General features: G+C 35.6%; 2 protein-coding genes across 2 annotated transcripts in view; both read right to left on the minus strand.

The window, feature by feature from the left end:
* Nucleotides 1-519: 519 nt before the first annotated feature.
* On the minus strand, nucleotides 520-13,360 carry LOC109112878 (WD repeat-containing protein 26-like). Its single transcript, XM_042778301.1, has 14 exons — nucleotides 12,708-13,360; nucleotides 11,606-11,705; nucleotides 7,868-7,924; nucleotides 6,748-6,884; nucleotides 6,404-6,501; nucleotides 5,835-5,991; nucleotides 5,617-5,755; nucleotides 5,305-5,445; nucleotides 4,298-4,417; nucleotides 4,065-4,210; nucleotides 3,897-3,975; nucleotides 3,291-3,420; nucleotides 3,018-3,212; nucleotides 520-1,341 (listed from the first exon to the last, which is right to left on the minus strand). The coding sequence occupies exons 1-14, from the start codon at nucleotides 13,343-13,345 to the stop codon at nucleotides 1,316-1,318; spliced, it is 2,163 nt and encodes a 720-aa protein (XP_042634235.1). The 5' UTR covers nucleotides 13,346-13,360; the 3' UTR covers nucleotides 520-1,315.
* Nucleotides 13,361-14,048: 688 nt separating this feature from the next.
* Nucleotides 14,049-19,314, minus strand: part of LOC109113124 (adenylate cyclase type 3-like) — a 16,984-nt gene continuing 11,718 nt past the window's right edge. Inside the window, exons 12-20 of the mRNA XM_042778303.1 lie at nucleotides 18,434-18,550; nucleotides 18,016-18,287; nucleotides 17,503-17,584; nucleotides 17,255-17,413; nucleotides 15,958-16,104; nucleotides 15,743-15,859; nucleotides 15,536-15,662; nucleotides 15,285-15,409; nucleotides 14,049-14,810 (exon numbers count right to left, since the gene is read on the minus strand). Coding sequence (XP_042634237.1) covers nucleotides 14,634-14,810; nucleotides 15,285-15,409; nucleotides 15,536-15,662; nucleotides 15,743-15,859; nucleotides 15,958-16,104; nucleotides 17,255-17,413; nucleotides 17,503-17,584; nucleotides 18,016-18,287; nucleotides 18,434-18,550 — 1,323 coding nt within the window. The 3' untranslated portion in view covers nucleotides 14,049-14,633. The remainder of the gene's footprint in view (nucleotides 14,811-15,284; nucleotides 15,410-15,535; nucleotides 15,663-15,742; nucleotides 15,860-15,957; nucleotides 16,105-17,254; nucleotides 17,414-17,502; nucleotides 17,585-18,015; nucleotides 18,288-18,433; nucleotides 18,551-19,314) is intronic.

Below are 19,314 nucleotides of genomic sequence, written 5' to 3' on the forward strand. Positions count from 1 at the left end.
AAAAAACAATATTGTAAACTGAAAAAAGTAACAAAACTTCCATAAAAACAGACAGAAAAGCATTTCTTTTCAAACATTTAATATCAGTCCATAGCAAATATTTCTCTCCAAAAAGGGGACTCAAAAGCTGGATATTTGGTGTAAACAGCTCAGATCAGGGAACGTGACTGTGTGGATATAACTGAACTAGCGTACAGGCAGAGCTTTCGTGTGGATGAAATCATTGTGGATTTGTAGTGCGCTTGAAGACTGTTTAATGCTGGTATGGCCGCTGCGAGAAACTTTATATGGGGGCCCTCAGCTCAAACGTTGCTGCATAGGTCATTTAAACACCACACACTCCTCATCAGGAGCGGAATATCGGATTGACATTTTGAGTGTCACAGTATCTTTCTGTTTAAAGCTGTGCGTTTCGCTCTCAAAGTCAATTTATTTTTGTACTAATATTACAGTCTCTCTCCCAAATCCCACCTCTAAGGTAAGTGGTGAAAACGAGGAACTTCGCTAATAGCTTTCTTTAAAAAAAAAAAAAAAAAAAATACAAAATGGTTCTCAAGTTTTTGTTCCACAGATGAAGGTCTCTGGGGCTTCGATCAGATTCTGTTAAAATGATTCGTATGGCTAAACAAAGGACACACACACGCTGATGTGAGAACAGTGCCACATGCGAACATACACCAACTTTAGGCACATTTGAACACACACACACACACACACACACAGACACACTCACATACAAACACACACACACACACACACACACACACAGCTGTGCTACAACAGGGAGGCCGAAGCAGAATTTACTCTCAAAGATCGAAAAGGCGACCTCTGACCCCTGCTGATGCATGACTTGGGAGTCCGGTTGAAACCAATGCATTTGTGTTCTGAACGATTTAAAAAAAAAACAGAAAAACTACAGCACTCCATCATCAACACTAAAGCCCAAGCTGATCAACTGCTAAAGGAACAAAAGAGAGAATTGCTAGGACTAGTATTTCTTTAAAAAAAAAAGTGTTTCGTCCTCTGCCGCTGGAGGATTGAGAGCGAGAGAGAAAAACACCCGCCCGGGCGCTCCAGCTCTCGTCTTCGGGCCTAATGAAAGGGTAATAATGTGGGAACCCCGTGGAGGGAAAGAGATCAGATCCGTCGTTATGGAAGCGGCTCGAATCAGCGTCAGGTCTCTGCTGCCTCCGGACACCTGAAAACGAGGCTCTGGATCTCTTTCGCTTTTGGACTCGTGCGTCGTTGTGGAGGAGGACAATGCTGTAATCGGGTTTTTCTCGGTTGCGACAAGTCATCTGTTCCAGGGCTGCCATCAACTGTCCATACTGCTGCAACTCTCTACGAAAATGAGAGAAAAATCGACTTTTATTCAGCAAGTGTGATCGTCAAGACATTTCTAATGTTACAAAAGATTTGTTTCAAATAATGCTGTTCTTTTGAACTTTTTTACTCATCCAAGAAGTTTCCACGAAAATATGAAGCAGAACAACTGTTTTCAACATTGATAATATTCAGAAATGTGTCTTGAGCAGCAATTCGGCATATTAGAATGATTTCTGAAGATCATGTGACACTGAAGACTAGAGTAATGATGCTGAAAATTCAGCTTTGATCACAGGAATAAATTACATTTTATTTTTATTTTAATATTTAGCAGTTTTAAAGTTTTTTTACTGTATTTTTTGCTCAAATAAATACATCCTTGGTGAGGATAAGAGACTTATAAAAAAACCTCTGAAAAAATCTGAACAATAAAATAAGAGTGATTTAGACTGCCAAAAAAAAAAAAAATAAATCATTCACGACTGAAACAAATTAAGAAAAGGTTTTTATTTTCTTCTGTTTTTTTAGAAGAGTGTTGTATTAAAAAGTCTACCCTTGATAAATTATGACTACAGTACTCAACATTTGAAGTGGATCAAAACCTTTCATCAAAGTTGTCCTAAAACCTAAATGCGTTCTTGTCTTAGGACAACTTTGATGAACTTTTTTGATCCACTTTAAATGTTGACTACTGTTATCAGAGCAAATATTCATTGGTGCAAAAACGTCAGTCACATCAGTACAGTAAAGAAGCTGTTTAAAAACAATTGGGCTTTTGTAAGTCTCATTCTCTAGAAATATTGCTAAGTGACAAAATAGTCTCTGTTCCTTATAAAAAAAAAAAGAAAAAAAAAAGAGAGGCTAGTTTATGTATTCATGACACAACTACACATAACGCACGACTGGCTGAGTGTCTGACGGCCTCAAAAGAGATTAAGCTGTAGCAAAGTAGTTACATAGTTTCTCAGTAATGCTTCAACAAAGGAAAAAAATTCAACAAAGAAATTTTACAAAACCCATTTTAATTCTGTAACAAAGCATTTCAATATGAAACAGGACATTCAATTAGACAGGACAAAAAATGTAAAGTGGAATTTTATTTTTATTGCAATGCTGCAATAAAATAACTAAGTAACTCAATACTTTCCAAAAACAATTTTAATAAACAATTTTGACATTTTTCTTCAATTTTTTTAATTAATTTATACTGAATTGTGAATTGTTTTATATGGCAGGCAGTTAGAAGTCAATTTAAAAATAACTATTATTTTTATTTATAAAATGTAAAAAAAAAAGACAATATTTATTTTTTCAATATAATCTGAAAAATTCTAATTAATAACATTATATATATTATATTGTATTATTATAATATTATAATTGTTTAATTATCTACATTGCAGGTAGTTGGAAGTCAGAAAAAAAATTAAAAATTAATATAATTTTAATTTTTAAAATGTTTTTTATGAATAATACACTTCACGTTGAGAACAGGAATGTGTATTAAGTCATGCTGATTTTAAGAACATTATTGAAACTCAATAATGATTGAGAAATTCAATAATGATCTCAACTTTGATTACATCTGTCTGTATTATTAAGTATAATCAATGAATCTGAAGAATGGAAGCTCTAACTCTCAGTGTATTTACACTTCCTGTATTTTCTGTGACTGGATAGTATGACGGTACCATTGAGGCCGTCCAGCTCTTGTGCGTCCAGGAAGGGTGCGGGTCCCCAGATACGGACTGTGCCGTCGTCAGAAGCGCTGGCCATAAGACTGGGAATACAGGGGTTCCAGCTGACGCAGTTCACTGTGCGTGTGTGTCCCGTCAACTCCATGATCGGCAGCTCGCTGCGCTTGTGCCAAATATAAACCTTATGATCTGAGAGACACAGCAAGATTGAGTGAGATTCACTGGAAACGCACCTGAAGAACGAAGCTGAGGAATAAACAAAAGTACCTTCACTTCCGCTAGCGATGAAATCCTCATTGTGTCCACCGAAGCAGGAATGAATGGTGTAGAAACCCTGTGTCACACCCTGATACTTCCTGACCAACACACGGTCCTGTAGGTCCCAGAGATGAACGCCCTGCATCACCAACAAACATCAGATTTGGTTAGGACAACATCACAATTTAATGGAAAGATGGTAAATAATATAAGGATAACATTGCTGCAATACAATTTCATGCAATAATCTCAAAAATAATTTGAAAATTAATTTTAGATAATAATTTTAGGAATTATTATTAATATTTAGTAATTATTATTTAATTATAAAACATCACACAATAAAAGAATCTAAAAATCTCAATAATTATTAAAAATGAATTTTTTAAAATGTTGTTTATTATTTATTTTATTATAATTATTAAATTTTTTTGAAAGGTAGTAAATATATAAAAAGATAATATAGCTACAATAAAAATCATGTGAAAATTTTTTTTGAAAATAAATGAATTTGAAAAAAAAAAAATATTAAAAGTTCTTGATTATTATGATAAAAAAAAACTCTTTTATTTTTAATTATTGTAATAAACGTATGTTTGAGACACATGCGCTTACCTGAGTTGCTACATTTAACAAAGCTAATCTTCCATTCTTGGAAACAGTGAAAGACATTATAGGATGATCCTCCTGAACTCTAGAGTATGAACAGAGAGAGAAGCAAAAGGTCAGACGCAGATTTCAAAACTCAGAAGTGTCTGAAAATCAAATCAAACAGCTGCTTACATGTTTCTGTCTGTTAGGTCCTCGAAACTGTATCCACGGATCCTCTGGTGCGTATCAGAGGCGAGAACAGTCCGGCCGTCAGCCACACACCAGAGGCACTGCACACGCACGCCTTCCCACGACTCCAGCAGGTTTCCGTCAAGATCCTGTCCAATCACAGCCAACAACTCATTACTGAAGAGAAGCCTGGCAAATCTGACAATCAAACCTCTTTAAGTGCGTTCTGAACTTACACACTGGTAAAACTGCCCTCTCTGTCCTCCTGTAACGAAGCGCTTGCCGTCAGGGTTCCAGGCCACGCTGGTCAGGCTGTCCTCATGAGACTGACTCATCTTTGTCCGCAGTTCTCCTGTCTGACCGCCAGGTGGAAGAAGAGAGTCAGAGGTCAGAGCTGAGATACAGATGAAGTCTACATCTAATAAAAAAAAAGATCTTAGACACATTAAAAAATTTAATTAAGCGTAAAAGTCTGAAATGTTAATTCATTACTTATTAATACATTTTATTAAGTATTATTTAATCATTAAAAAAATATGTAATATAGTAAATATAAGGTTAACATTGTTGCAATAAATTATTAAAAATATTTAAAAAATGTATGAATTTGAAAATATAAATTTTATAATTTTTAACAGCTTTTAATCATTGTTATTAATCATCATGTTATTTTAATACACATTTTAATCATTATTAATACATTTTCTTTAATATTCTTTCATAATTGAAAACGTGACGTATCCTACTTGAGATTTTGGATGTTGTAAAAATGATTTATGTTATATATTTTTAAGCTTCATGCAACAAACTGAAGAGCAAAGGTTGTTTTAAACACATAACAAATGCTTTATCTATGTTTTTCTTTATCCTTTTTGACGAGCCACAGAGAATGATGGAAAATATCATATAAGCCTTAAGCCTTAAATATGGCAGAATAAGTAGTTTTAAACTTCCTATCATGCTTTACACTGATTCTGCATCAGTTAGCAATACACATAGAAACTAAATTATAGCACACATCCACCATTACAATTTATAGTACAATTAAATACCAATTTTCTTCTGCCATGAGTATTTAATTGACAAAATCTTGGGTTTCCAGATAATTTTCAGCTTGGTTCATTTGCACTCATCGTCTCGGACTTGAATGCAACTTTAGATTGGGAAAATCTCATGCTAAAATCCAGAAAATGCATAGTATGGCAAAAACCTATAAAAAAAAAAAGATGTGTGCTGTGTTTACCTGAACATTCCATAACCAGAGCTCAGAGCAATCGTCTGGGCCGCAGGCGATCAGGTAAACATCATCAGGACTCCAGGCAAGATACGACACACCGTATGCGTGACCCTCCAGAGTCCGTATGAGCTTCAACTGATGCGAATCCTGTGTGTGAGAGAGCACAGTTATACCAAACCTTCGAGTCTCTTTAAATCAAGATATTGAAGATTGACTAGTGCCAAGGTTCATTTAAAAAAAAAAAGGGTCACTGCCACTTTAAAATCACCAACTTTCTTCAATCAAACAGAACAATGTTTTGTTGCATGTGTCACTCACCGGCTCCACCTGCCAGATAATCACAGTTGTGTCTTTCGAGCCGGTGGCGAGTTTAGTGCCGTCGTTGGAGAACTTGCAGAACCAGACTTCATTGCAGTGCTCTGTGAGGATCTGCTGCGTGCAACACGGAAACTGTTTCCTGCAAACACAAGCACAGACGATGCATGTGAAACCTCTGAGGACGGAGGGAGACGGGAGAAAGTGTTAACGCGGCACACCTGTTACAGACGTGATCCAGCAGTAAGGACACAGAGTCCAGACTGGAGTCCAGTTTGGTGTTGTGATAAAGGCAGCGATCTCTCTGCATCTCCACGGCCTGTCTGAGCAGCGTCTGCAGCCGGCGAGGGGGCAACATTACAGAGGGGGGCAGGTACGCTAAATAACAAACACAAACACACAATTATAAATATAGATACATGATCTGAAAATAATAGAAAACAGAGTTAATAACGAATTACTGTGTCTATATGATTGAGATTGATTGCCACAAAGTATTATGTGATTAATAAGAAATCTCCTTTCTGAGATGTGCTTAAAAGGTACAAACAATTCAAAACAAGTCAAGTAAACCATTCCAAAAATGCAAAAAGGTTTCTTTTATGTGTAATGATAAAAGTATTATAACAAATAATATTTGTTTTATAAATATTATACAAATAATGGCAGTGGAAATCTAAATAAAACAGCATATTGGCTAGTAACCAAAACTGGGGTGATATATTATACATGTTATACATGTTATACATAATATTATGATGTGTGTGTGTGTGTGTGGTTGTACACTCACTCTGGAGTTTGTCCAGTAATCTACATCGTGACCCAGCGCCCTTTCCCTCCCATTCAGCCTTTGCCTTCAGATCCTCAGGGTGACTGCACATCAGATACCTTAAAACACACCACAGCCAATCAGAGTGAGCCATCAACAGCCGTCACAGCCAATGACAACAAGCCATCGATAGCCATTACAGACAATCACAAAATGATTCTCACTTTCTTTAGAGCATAATAGAAGGAAATTGGAAATAAAAATGACATTCAAAATCTATACAAAAAAATTGAATTTTTAGCAATAACAAATAAACCTTACAAGACAGAGTATGTTAATGTGCATGTATGTGTCGTGTTCAGTACCCGCTGAGCACGTGGATTCGATCTGTGTTGTATTTGAGCGGAGTCAGCTCTCCTCTCAACACCTGAAGAGCTTCCAGAACTTTTCCGTCCTCCAAATACTCCAGATACTTCTGCTGTAATAACAGAAACTTCATCCGCTAGAAGAGAGAAAGAACTTCAGTGCCTCAATCATTTCTCAAATATACGGCTCAATAATCCACTTTACATTCACACAACAGTCACAACTAAAAACATGGATGCATCTAAAATGGCACAAAATCTGAGCCCCTTTTAAGGACACAGACAGTGTGAATGCAAACACAACTGGGTTCTTTTGAAGTAGTTTCACTTAAATCAGCCATTTTTTATTTTTTTTTGAAAAGGAAAGACTCTGGCCTTCACTCACAGAACTACACTAAAAACGACTAGTGGTCGATCCATCTGTACATAAGTTAGTTTGACATAAAGGGGCACTAAGTTAAAAAATAATATACCTAATATTTCTATTGCATCATTGAAATGACTATCCACATATTAAATATTTCTGGAAGAATATCAGTTGATATAAAACAGCAGATTGTGAATCACATCAAAAAGCTCATTTCTTTACCTAGTTTCTTTAGAAAATATATGATGTTGACATTTACACTCATTTACATTTTAAATAGACAGAAAATTATGTGAATAAACGGCTCTTGAAAATAAACCTGATCTAAACAGCATGTGCATCTTCGATGTGCATGTCAAATAAAATCAACTCATATTTTTTTGTATCAGTATTCATTTATTGACATTAACTTCAAATACAGTTTCTGAATGTTGCTTTCATATAAAATACTTAATTATGCTAATTCATGATAAAGTATCATAAATTTGATTCAGCACCCATTCACTGCAGATCATCCATTGGTAAGCAAGTGATGTAATGCTAAATTACTCCATATCTGTTTCCATGAAGAAGCATTTTCGGCAAATTTTCATTTTTGGGTGAACTATTTAAGAACATGTTTGTTTCCATGTAGAGGAATTTTTGGGTTTTAAGATCACAATGTTGTAAGCATTTCTAGAAAAGATTGTTTTAGATGATGATTAGGTAGTTTTGAGTTTTTAGTGTGCTTGTTGGTGATTACGGTGCTCTTACCACAATAGCGCTGGGTGAATGCATCAATGTTTTCAGCTCGTTGAGGTCATTTTCAGCCTGTGCCCCACAAAGAAACAAAAGCGTCAGTTCAGCATTTTCATCAGCATCAACCATATAGGGTTTACTTTAAAACAGTCAAGCTCACTGACAAAATATTTCATGTTAACTTAAAACACAAAATGGTTTGAATTAAATATAACAGCCCCAAAAAGTGTCTGGACACTTCAGTCACACTTCAATTGTCTGAATGTCTTTGTATTAGATAGCAAAGCACCAAAAGTGTGGTGTATTTTAAAGAAATATTAAATAAGCAAAACACAGATTTAAATTCTAAAACAAAACATATATTGTTCAAAACAATGATGAGACAAATGTTGTATTGTGAATTTGTTTATTTGATTGTGCTTCAAAATTCATCAGCAGTTTCTGCACAAAATTCCTTTATAGGAAAAAAGAAGCAGTATATGCCTCTATAAATAGACGGAAAACTAGGAATGAATTAGGTGGAAAATAGGATTCAGCTTTGCCACTGTTAGTTCAGGGGGCCAGAAGACAAGGAAAATTAAACCCCAAACCCCGTCAGAAACGGCTGCTTCAGCGGTCCAAACAGTTCCTCAAGCCAGAAGCACGATCAACTAAATGTGCAAACAATTTCTAGAGTTTGTCTTATCCCACCATGAGCTCTGAAAAGCGTTTCCCTAAAAGTTGAGCATGATTGTTGTTTCTGCCCGACAACTTAGAGCTTGGTTTCAATAGTCCAAACTCTCCTAAATTAGCTGAGAGACAGTCAAATAAACCTGCTTCTTCCTGTATGAAATACAACATAACTGGATTGTTTTTATTTCCACACATTTAAACTACACTGCAGTCAAAAATGAGAGTCCACTTTTCTTTCAGTTTATGAAAGAAAAAAAAAATCACATTTAGAGAATAATTACTGCAATAAAGGATCAAAATGTTGAAGATAAAGTCTTGGCCAAGCTTTACCAAAGACAAGAACAAAACTCTCTATGCATGCAAAAATGAGAAGGAATTAAGCTATTTTTATCACCTTTCACCATCACCACATACACATTTACATGACCTTTGACCTACAGTTCACCAATCAGTCTGCACGCTCATCCTTAGTAAACATGACACAGCATTCACAACTTATTAAAAACCCTATGCTCGCCACAGCTCTTTTTTTTCTTATTAAAACATTATTTAAGAAATATCACAATTTTTCATAGATGTTTTAATTTAAACAGTAAACCTCTGTTGGGCAGCACTTTGTTTGCCAAAATTGAAAGGAATTGTTCAAATTGAGTTTGATTTTATTTTAAAGGATGAATTCAATTGTTAAAGTTGTATACATTCATTTGATCACCACCATTTTTGATACAATTTGTATTTTATCATAAAAAAAATACCTGAAAAAAATTTAAACAGACAACACAGAAGTTGTGAAAAAATAAAACATGATATATGGAACTATTAGTGTTAAAAATATAAATTATTAAAATCGATAAAGTTTTAATGATCCTTTTTTATTATTCACATTTATTTAAACCATAAAAATGGAATTTATTTTAAAAATTAAAATGTAAACAGAATTTGGGAAATCAAACAAAACAAAATGAAATTTGTGGGTAAATATGGATTTCTTAGTGCCCTGTTTATAGCACTTTAATAATGTGAATATTTCCATGTGAAATACAGAGGGGAAATATTTATTTGATCCCCTGCTGATTGTGTAAGCTTGCCCACTTACAAATAAATGAAGGGTCTGTAATTTTTATAGTAGGTTTATTTTAATGGATAGAGACCAAAAAAATCACATCATGTAAAGGTAAGAAATTGATTTGCATTTCAGTGAGTGAAAGAAGTATTTGATCCCCTATCAACCAGCAACAATTCTGGCTCCCACAGACTGGTTATGTGTCCATGTGGAACACAGATTAGTCCTGCCACTTAAAGAAGTTACTCCTAGAGGCCTGTTTACACCTGGACACTTCATGAGTTTTTTCTGATCGGATATCTATCCGATTGTGAAAAGACCAGGTGTAAATGCCCTCCGAAATGCATTCGAGACAGACATAAATCTGATTGCTCAAACCACTTCAGAAGGTAGTCTGGGATGCATTCCAGAAGAAATTGGAAAGTTTAAATGCATCTGGTTGTTGAAACCACATATGCAAATATTACTTCTCCCAGCACTTATATTTTGATTTCGCTGACGTGAACGCTGTTAAAATTTAAATATAGCACCGGAATTGAAGATCGGCTTTATATCCATTTCGCGACGATACATTTATGTGGCCAAGTGTAAATGGAAACATTTTAACAAATCAGATAGATGTATTGAAGATAGGTTTTTTTTGCATTTTGCGACGATAAATTTGTGTGGCTGTGTGTGGATGTCAGAGACAAGATTATAGATCTGCACAAGGCTGGAATGGGCTCCAAGACCATCAGCAAGAAGCTTGGTGAGAAGGAGACAACTGTTGGTACGATTATTCGGGTTCGTCAAGCACAGAGGTGGAAACATTATGCTTTAGGGCTGTTTTTCTGCTAAGTGTACAGGACGACTTCACCCCATTGAGCGGCAAATGGACGGGGCCATGAACTGTAAAATCTTGGACGAGAATCTCCTTCCCTCAGCCAGAACACTGAAGATGGGTCATGGATGGGTCTTCCAGCATGACAATGACCTGAAATATACCACCAAGACAACAAAGGAGTGGCTCAAGAAGAAGCACATTAAGGTCATGGAGGGGCCTAGCCAGTCTCCAGACCTCAATCCTATAGAAAATCTGTGCAGGGAGCTGAAACTTCGAGTTGCCAAACGACAGACAAGAAACCTTAAGGATTTAGAGAGGATCTGTAAAGAGGAGTGGACCAAAATCCCTCCTGAGATGTGTGCAAACCTGGTGACCAACTACAAGAAAAGTCTTACCTCTGTGCGTGCCAACAAGGGTTTCTGCATCAAGTACTAAGTCATGTTTTGCTTGGAGATCAAATACTTCTTTCACTCATTGAAATGCAAATCAATTTCTAACCTTTATATAATGTGTTTTCTTCTGGATTTTTGGCTGGTATTCTGTCTCTATCCGTTAAAATAAACCTATCATTAAAAATTACAGACCCTTCATTTTTTGTAAGTAGGCAAACTTACAAAATCAGCAGTGGATCAAATAAATATGTTCTTCACTGTAAGAGATTTAATGAGGAAAAAGTAGCCACTTTATCCGCTAGGAAATGACTGGACTGGTGAAAAACAGTTTGTTTATTATCGTTATATTTAGCACCATTCCAGCTACCACAGCTATATTCATGGTTAGAGACAAGTGAAATATAGAAAAAGAAAATAAATAAATATCAACAACAAATAATACAAAAAGCATTAAAAAAAATGTAAGTTTATCTATGATTAAAAATATATAAAACTAAATCTGGCCTAACTTCAAACTTAAAAAAAATGAAAAGACTTTTCATAAGAATTGGAACATGGCTGAAAATTCTGCCAAAAAATGCCATACTCTAATTTTGATTAAAGATTATGAAGACAAACATTTTCTTTACTATGCACTGATGCATCACGCAAAACAAAAGCAATGCAAAAGTAATGTAATTAAGACAGCACTAGGCATGAAAACAGTGTCAACTTTGACCAATCCAGGATAAAAGTGACCATCTCTCCCAATAACTTCTGACTCAAAATCATGACATTAAATAAGACGTGTGGCATAAGCTCACCTTGTCCCATTCGCCTTCCATGATGTGGTTCCGGAACTTTGTGGCCGACGGATGCTCCAGTCTACAGCCAGATTCCTGCATTAACAAATCCACCGTCTGACTGGAAAGAGACAGAGAGACCTCACAAACATGAGCAATGCATCACAGTGCATTCAACCCTTCTCATTTATTCGAGCTTTGGCGAAAACAATCACTAAAGCTTGACTGTTTCTAATTACAGTACTCTTATGTGTGTCATATAGATTTATTACGGCATGTAGTGGTCCTATATCCAGAATTTAACATTTATGAAAATATATTTTTTTAGGTTATTAAAGACTGAAAAACGAGCTCAAACATGCTGATGAAAATGATGGCGGTGACCGGGATGCTACAGACAGGTGAAGGATTCAAGAAAGTGTTTTGAATGCAGGGTCTGACAGAATGACGTCATGCTATGATTGCAAAAGAGAGAGAGAGTGTGTGTGTGTGTTTGTGTGTTGGGGGGAGGGGATGGATGTTTTTAGGTTTCTTCTTGTTTTCGGCTCATCTTGCAGTCCAGATCTCGGACGCGAGTGTTCAAGCACGCTGATCTGGACTGTGATCGTTTTGGGGTTTGAATCTGAACGGCAGCTTATGGCTTTAGCAGATCTTCACTAAAATTATATTCGAGGCTCTTTCTAATGTAAACCAGGTGCTACACACACACACACACACATTCCACAGCCGCCATTAAAAGGCAAAAACACACAGAATGTCATAACGATTTGATAATGCATAAACACACATATGTAATAGCATTGCAGAGGGATGCTGATATGTTCTGAATTTATCTGTACTTTTGACACTATTAAAGCTGAAATATGTTTCGGGGCCCGACAAATATTTGACAGGCGTGCTGTCATCTGTGATCGCATGTCTCTTTGTGTCTAACTGTCTAAGTTATAGATATATGCATCTCATTTTGCCAGGTTATGAAGGTTTTGACTGTCATAAAACACGATTTTAAAAAGATCGACGTCGCGAGCTCGCTTCGTTGATCACATATCGGCTGCAAAATCTGCGATCTGTCAAAACAGAACCGACTCGGTCTGGTTGTGCTCTTCATTACCGCGACACTTACTTCAGCCCTAACCCGTTCAGATGCTGTCCGATGAGGCGGATAACGTCCTCCTCCGCCTGAGAAAGACGCTTCTTCTTCTTCAGGGAACCCGAACCTGTCCCGGAGGCCCCCGAAGCCGAGCCTGCGTTGCTCTGGAGGCCGTTGGCATCTCCGTTCTGCGCGCTGGCCGGGTGGTTCTGCTCCTGTCCGGTCCCGTTCGACTGCATGTTGGTGCCGGTTCGGCTGAGGTGGGTCGCTGACGTAAGGCCTGCTGAAGCCCCGGGCTCTCCTACTCCCTCCGCCGACGAGGCTCGGCGCTTCTTCCGCGGGGGCGGCGACGCTCCGCCGGTGTCCGAGTCGGAGGAGGAGGAAGCGGAGGCCAGAGTTTCCTCACCGAGAGCGGCCGTGGTTAGAAGCCGGTGAAGCCCGGGGAGGGGAAAGAGGCGTCGGGCTCCCGCGGTCCAGAGCGCGTTCCGTGCGAGGGTCGTTCGTCTTGTTGTTGTTTCTCTCCAAACAGCTGCAGATCTAATGGCGTCCAGACGGGCTGACGTCACCGGACATTCCCCTGTTGCCTCACTTCCGGACGGATCCCGGGCAAAAGGGGGCGCACGCAAAAACTTAACACAGACTATGAATTCATCAATAATTATTTTATACATAGTTTAACAGATTATCAGAGCAGTGGATCTATAAAAAAAAATAAACCTGCTTTTTATTGATAATAGCCCTTATTTCTATTTTCTATTACTGTTATCACACATAGCCACATTCACCCATCTATCTATCTATCTATCTATCTATCTATCTATCTATCTATCTATCTATCTATCTATTTTTTCCTCTAATATCTATCTGTCTGTCTGTCTGTCTATCTATCTATCTGTCCATGTTGTCGGTTTTTTTTTTTTTTTTTTTACATGTTAAACATTACTTTTCTAGTAGTGCTGCCCTACTAAGTTCTGTTATTGATGAATAAAATTCAACAAGAAGCTACCAAAGTCTGGCTGTTTAATTTACCTTTTTAAGACTCTTGAAATCATATTTCTCATTCTGTCAAACAATAAAACACTGAGAACAGCAGAAAGAGCTGCTAAATCCACAATCTACAAAAAACCCCACACATTCTGAGAGCTAATATAATCAGTAATAATCTGATCTATAACCACGAGTTACATGTCATGAGCGAAATGTGAGTTTATAAAAAAGCATTAAAACATCAGAGGAGATGTTTAACTATTAAAATGCCATTCGTTAAAAAACTACACGTCAGTAAGAATATGGTCTCAGCGTGATATTCTCTGTTAAAGCTATACGTGAAATAAAAATATAGAATAAAAACTCTGCCTTCTGTTGATGCTTTCATTATAGAATTAAAATAATGAATGATATACAACATTTGTGTTCCGTTGAAGAGATGTATGGGCCTTTAATCTGACTATTTGACTCCTTACTGGCTAGTATTTGAGTTTTTAGCTCCTGATCGTGTGTTTGTCTACAATTACAGAATTTCCATCATGTGCTATTTTTATGCTTTTTTATGTGCTTTATTTTTTATGTGTTTTATGTGCTAACATTTTCAATAACCATTCATAGTTTACTGTAACCTGATCCTTATATGGACACATAGGTTTTTTTATCAGCATTTTTTTACTGAGTGAATGTGTATAAAGCATGAAAAACTCAATAGACCAGATGGTGTCTCAATGATGGAACATTGCTTTTAAAATACAACAAACAATAGAGATTTTTCAGGTAATACAACCTTTGGCTGTTGTTTTTAATGGGTGATTTTTCAGAGTTATTGTCTATGTGCTGCAGACATGTTGAGCTTCAGTGTTCATTAGAGAGACTCTTTGTCCCCTTTCCATGGTTTCTATTAATAAAAAGTGGAAAAGGCCCAAAATAACATCAAATAAACTGTGTTAATGTCCTTCTTATCCTCTCTTCTCAGGATTTGTCTGGTATTTGATGTGGGAGAGAGACTGCGGTCGTCTTTGCGACAGGTTTGTCTTTGCCCTTCATAAAGAAAGTCAGCAGTTCTCCTTTTCCCTTTACATAGATGGGTCCTCTTCTGACGAAACGGAAACCATACTCCTTCAGGATGTTACAGCAGTCCTCCACCACCTGGGGAGCACCAGCACCAGAAGAACACAGATGTCTGTATCACTCACAAAAAGAATGGCAAGCTATGAACTCAGAACTGTGATATATAAACTTGAAATTCTGAGAAGAAAAGTCAAAATTGTGAGACATAAACTGGCAATTGCAGAAAAAGTCAGAATTGTGAGATAAAAGATCGCAATTGCTTTTTAATTTTTATTTCTGTGACAAACTAAAACGTCACAATTGCATGATGTAAACTCGGAATTCAGAGAAAAAATTAAATAAACGTGAGACTTAAACTTAGAATTCTGAGAAAACAAGTCAAAAATGTGAGATGTGTGGAAAACATGCAAATATTTGTCAAAAAGGCTGATATTAAAAATATTTAATTTTTTTTTTTTTTTGCCATATTGGCCAGTTATTTTTTTAAGAACTTTTTGTTATTAAAAATAAAATAAATAAAATCTTTTTTTTTTTTAATCGAGCTTTTATCACCTGTATGTTACCCATAACCCCAGTGGACTCCATACGACTGGCCACATTTACAGTGTTTCCCCAAATATCGAAATGAGGTTTGCGAGCGCCAATCACTCCAGCTAACACACCACCCTTATTCAGACCTGACAATAAAACACACACAAACAGCATGGTCACAATACCATAAATATACAGTAACACATCCTCAATGCTATTATTATATAAGCAGAAGTTATACGGGTCTGTAGTTCAGTCAGACGCTTGCTGACCTATACGCAGCATGAAGTTATTGAATGACTGTTTGTTTAGGTTTCCAAGTGTGACTTTCATAGCCAGTGCAAAGTCTGCCAAATCAGCAAAGTGTTGCCAGCGCTCCAAGATGGACTGATCCTCTGTCTGTATAACACACAAATCATCATCAGTAACACAGTCTATATTAGTGTATTATGAGCTCTAGTTTGTGTTGTGGAGCTGACCTTGCGGTCGGTGTATCTGTTAGTGTTGCTCTCCGGCGTCACGCCTGATGCAGCCATGTATGTGCTACCAATGGTCTTGATCTTCGTAATGTGGCGAAAGTCTGTGCGATCCAGAAGCTACTCAGAATCAAAAAACACATCATATGATATTAAAGAGAACTTCTGCTGAACAAATAATGACATATGCAAGAAATAAAGGACATAGAGACACTCACACTGTCAAAGTCAGAGATGATCTCATTCAGGATTCGGAGGCATTCTATCCCTCCATTGTTTATACTCTCCTCCGTATAAAAGTCAGAGAAGTTGGGAATAGAGGCGAACATCACACCAATCTCATCATAAGACTGACTGTAAAGTTCCTGCAATAGACAAATAAAAATCAATGTGCACATTTATTAATGACTAAACTAATATAAAGATTACTCTGACAGGAATATAGAGAAAAGGACATTATAACTTTTTATCTTATAATTCAGATTTTTTTTTTTTTTGAGGATACTGTGAATTTTTTAGTGATAATGTGATTATAATTTTTTTTATTTTTTTTTTGTTTTTCTTATATTTCTGAAAATCTTTTTTTTTTTTCTTGTTTTTTTTTTATGAATTGAAAAAAGCCAAAATTGTGCGAAAAAACTCAGAATTGGTGAGATAAAAAGTTGCAATGCGAGATGTACACGCTGTGGCCGAAGTTTGGGATAGAAAAAAGTCTAAACTGATATAAATTGCAAGAAAAAAAGCCAACAAATTTTGAGATGGATAACTTAGATATTTAAGAGATAAAAATTAAAAAAATGCAAAGAAAAGCCCAACTTGCGTATATGAAATTTTGATTTCAGAAAAAGTAAAAATGGGGATATAAGAAAAGTTATAAACTGATAAAAAATAAAATTAAAAAAAAGATATTTAGTTTAGATATTTATAGATATTTAAAAGATAATTACGATATGTAAACTTAGAATTCAGAGAAAAAAAGCCAAAATTGCGAGATGGAAAATTAGATTTAAGAGAAAAAATTTAAAAATGCGAGATGTACACAAAAGTCAGAAGTCTGGGATATAAGAAAAGTTATAAACTGATATAAACTTGCAAAAAAAAAAAAAAAAAAAAAAGATATTTATAGATATTTAAAAGATAATTACAATAAGTAAACTTAGAATTCAGATAAAAAATTGCGAGATGGAAATTTAGATTTAAGAGAAAAAATTTAAAAATGCGAGATGTACACAAAAAAGTCAGAAGTATGGGATATAAGAAAAGTTATAAACTGATATAAACTTGCAAAAAAAAAAAAGATATTTAGTTTAGGTATTTATAGATATTTAAAATATAATTACGATATGTAAACTTAGAATTCAGAGAAAAAAAGCCAAAATTGAAATTTTGAATTTTGAGAAAAAGGTTAAAATTATGAGATGTAAACTCAAAATTTTGAGAATAAAAGGCAGAAAAGTAGGATTAAGAAAATAAGGTTTAAATTGTTATTCTGTGGCAGAAACAAGCTTTTCATACCTCATCTCTCTTCTTTGAGCCCAGGAAGTGTTTGGCCACGTGTTCAGGAAGCATGTTAGTGACCAGCGCCTCGTTGTATGTTCTCATTTCATATACTTTCTCCTTCTGATCATGAACCTCAATCTTCCACAGAAACAGTTTACGCGACAGTCTTTCCACCTGAGAGAGGAACAAAATACAGAATTAACATGCTAATATTTGTGAAAATATGAAATAAACTTGAGTTTTTAAGCTATTGTTCGACATACTTGACGTGCAAAATAGTAGAAACTCATCATCATGACGATAATCATCATGGTCAGCAGATATCTGGTGGGAACCACTGAATAACTGAGGAGTCATAGAAAGTAATGAAAAACAATTTCAGGTGTCAGACAATTTTTTTGAGTGGTTTGAAGCTCAACTTAACCTTGCATTTTATTCACTAAATACAGAATCCAATTTAACTGGGTGAAAAATAATATAAATAAGTCAATGTCATGTCAAAAAAAAAAAAACATTAATCATACAGTAACTGTGATTAATCAGGGATGTTTCTTAAACAGCAAAGCAGCATATTAGAATAATTTCTGAAGGATTATGTGACACTGAAGACTGGAGTAATGATGCTGAAAATTCAGTTTTGCATCAGATAAATAAATAGCATTTTTAAATATATTCAAATAGACAACAGTTATTATAAATTGTAATAATATTTTACATTATGTATTTTGATCACTTTTCAAACATATGGTCTGGACTCAAACTCAAGCTTGTCTCACCTGTAGTCCAGGTAGCGAATTAAATCATAGATGTTGTAAATGTACATCCAGCTGTGGATGTTTACGGCACCTGTTGCTATGGTAACCAACAGCATCAGCGCCAGCTTGACCACATGGCTGAGCTGCACGAGCATGACGGTTGCCACGAGTGATAGCACTGATATGTATCCGTAGTGTTTGGGGTTCTCGGCACATCCGCCGTCACCCAGTGACTCGAGGGTCATGCCGGATGTGGAGTTCAGCAGCACAAGAGGGGGCTGAACACAGCTCAGCTGAAGAAAAAGGACAAGAAAAAGACTTCTGTTTGCGAGGTTCAATAGTCGAGCTGCATGACGTCATACAAACACGCCAGAACAAAGAATGATTTACACAGTCAGTAATAATAATTTGGAAAGAGGTAAAATGTGTCTTTTCTCACCATATCGGCCACCTCAGCCATGGTCAGAACAAATATGGCAGCCATGGCCCATGTGTTACGAGCCCAACGTGTGCGGTCGATCCACTGCGAGAATGACACCAGCCTCCGGGGGAAGACCTGATACACGGACATCACAATGTTACACAAACAGTCTCTCTCTCATAGCATTGTAATTGTTAACTAAAATTAAAATTATTAGAAATAGTTTGCATTAATTGAAGTAAAGCTTTATTTTAAATACTATGTATTTATTATAGCAATTACAATAACTGGGTAATAACAAGGTGCTAACTCTGAACCTACCCCTAAACCTAAGCGTAACCCGTGTTACCCTGGTACTTTCTTGGGTAAGTACACTGTAAGTACAAGTACTGTAAATTAAAGTGTAGCCAATAAAATACTATAAAAGTATAAAATATACTAATTCTAAATAATAAATACTATAAATGTATATAAATAAAATAGCATAAAATACTAAAAATATAAAATACTAAAATATACTAAGAAATACACTAAGTAATGAATAAAATATTTGAAAATATTTAAAATACTAAAATAACATTGCTCTCTCATGACAATAAAAATTAGGCGAATCACATGACAAACTTTCAAGGGCAAATCTGGCTAATACTTAACCCCAAAATAAAAAGGAAAATAAATATAATTTATATTTAATATAAATAATAATAAATAAATTACATGTTTAAATGAAGTCTATTTTTAGAATATTAATTATAAACCACATTACTGTAATTTCAAAAAATAATATTTAAATTATTTTAAATAATTTTGGAAATTTAAAAATGATTGAAATCTGTAAAGTTGGTATTATTTATTGTACAGCCTTTAATGTATGATTTATTCTTGCAGTAGTCCAGTAA

Source organism: Cyprinus carpio, chromosome A20 (genome assembly GCF_018340385.1).
Source record: "Cyprinus carpio isolate SPL01 chromosome A20, ASM1834038v1, whole genome shotgun sequence".
Lineage (NCBI taxonomy): Eukaryota > Metazoa > Chordata > Actinopteri > Cypriniformes > Cyprinidae > Cyprinus > Cyprinus carpio.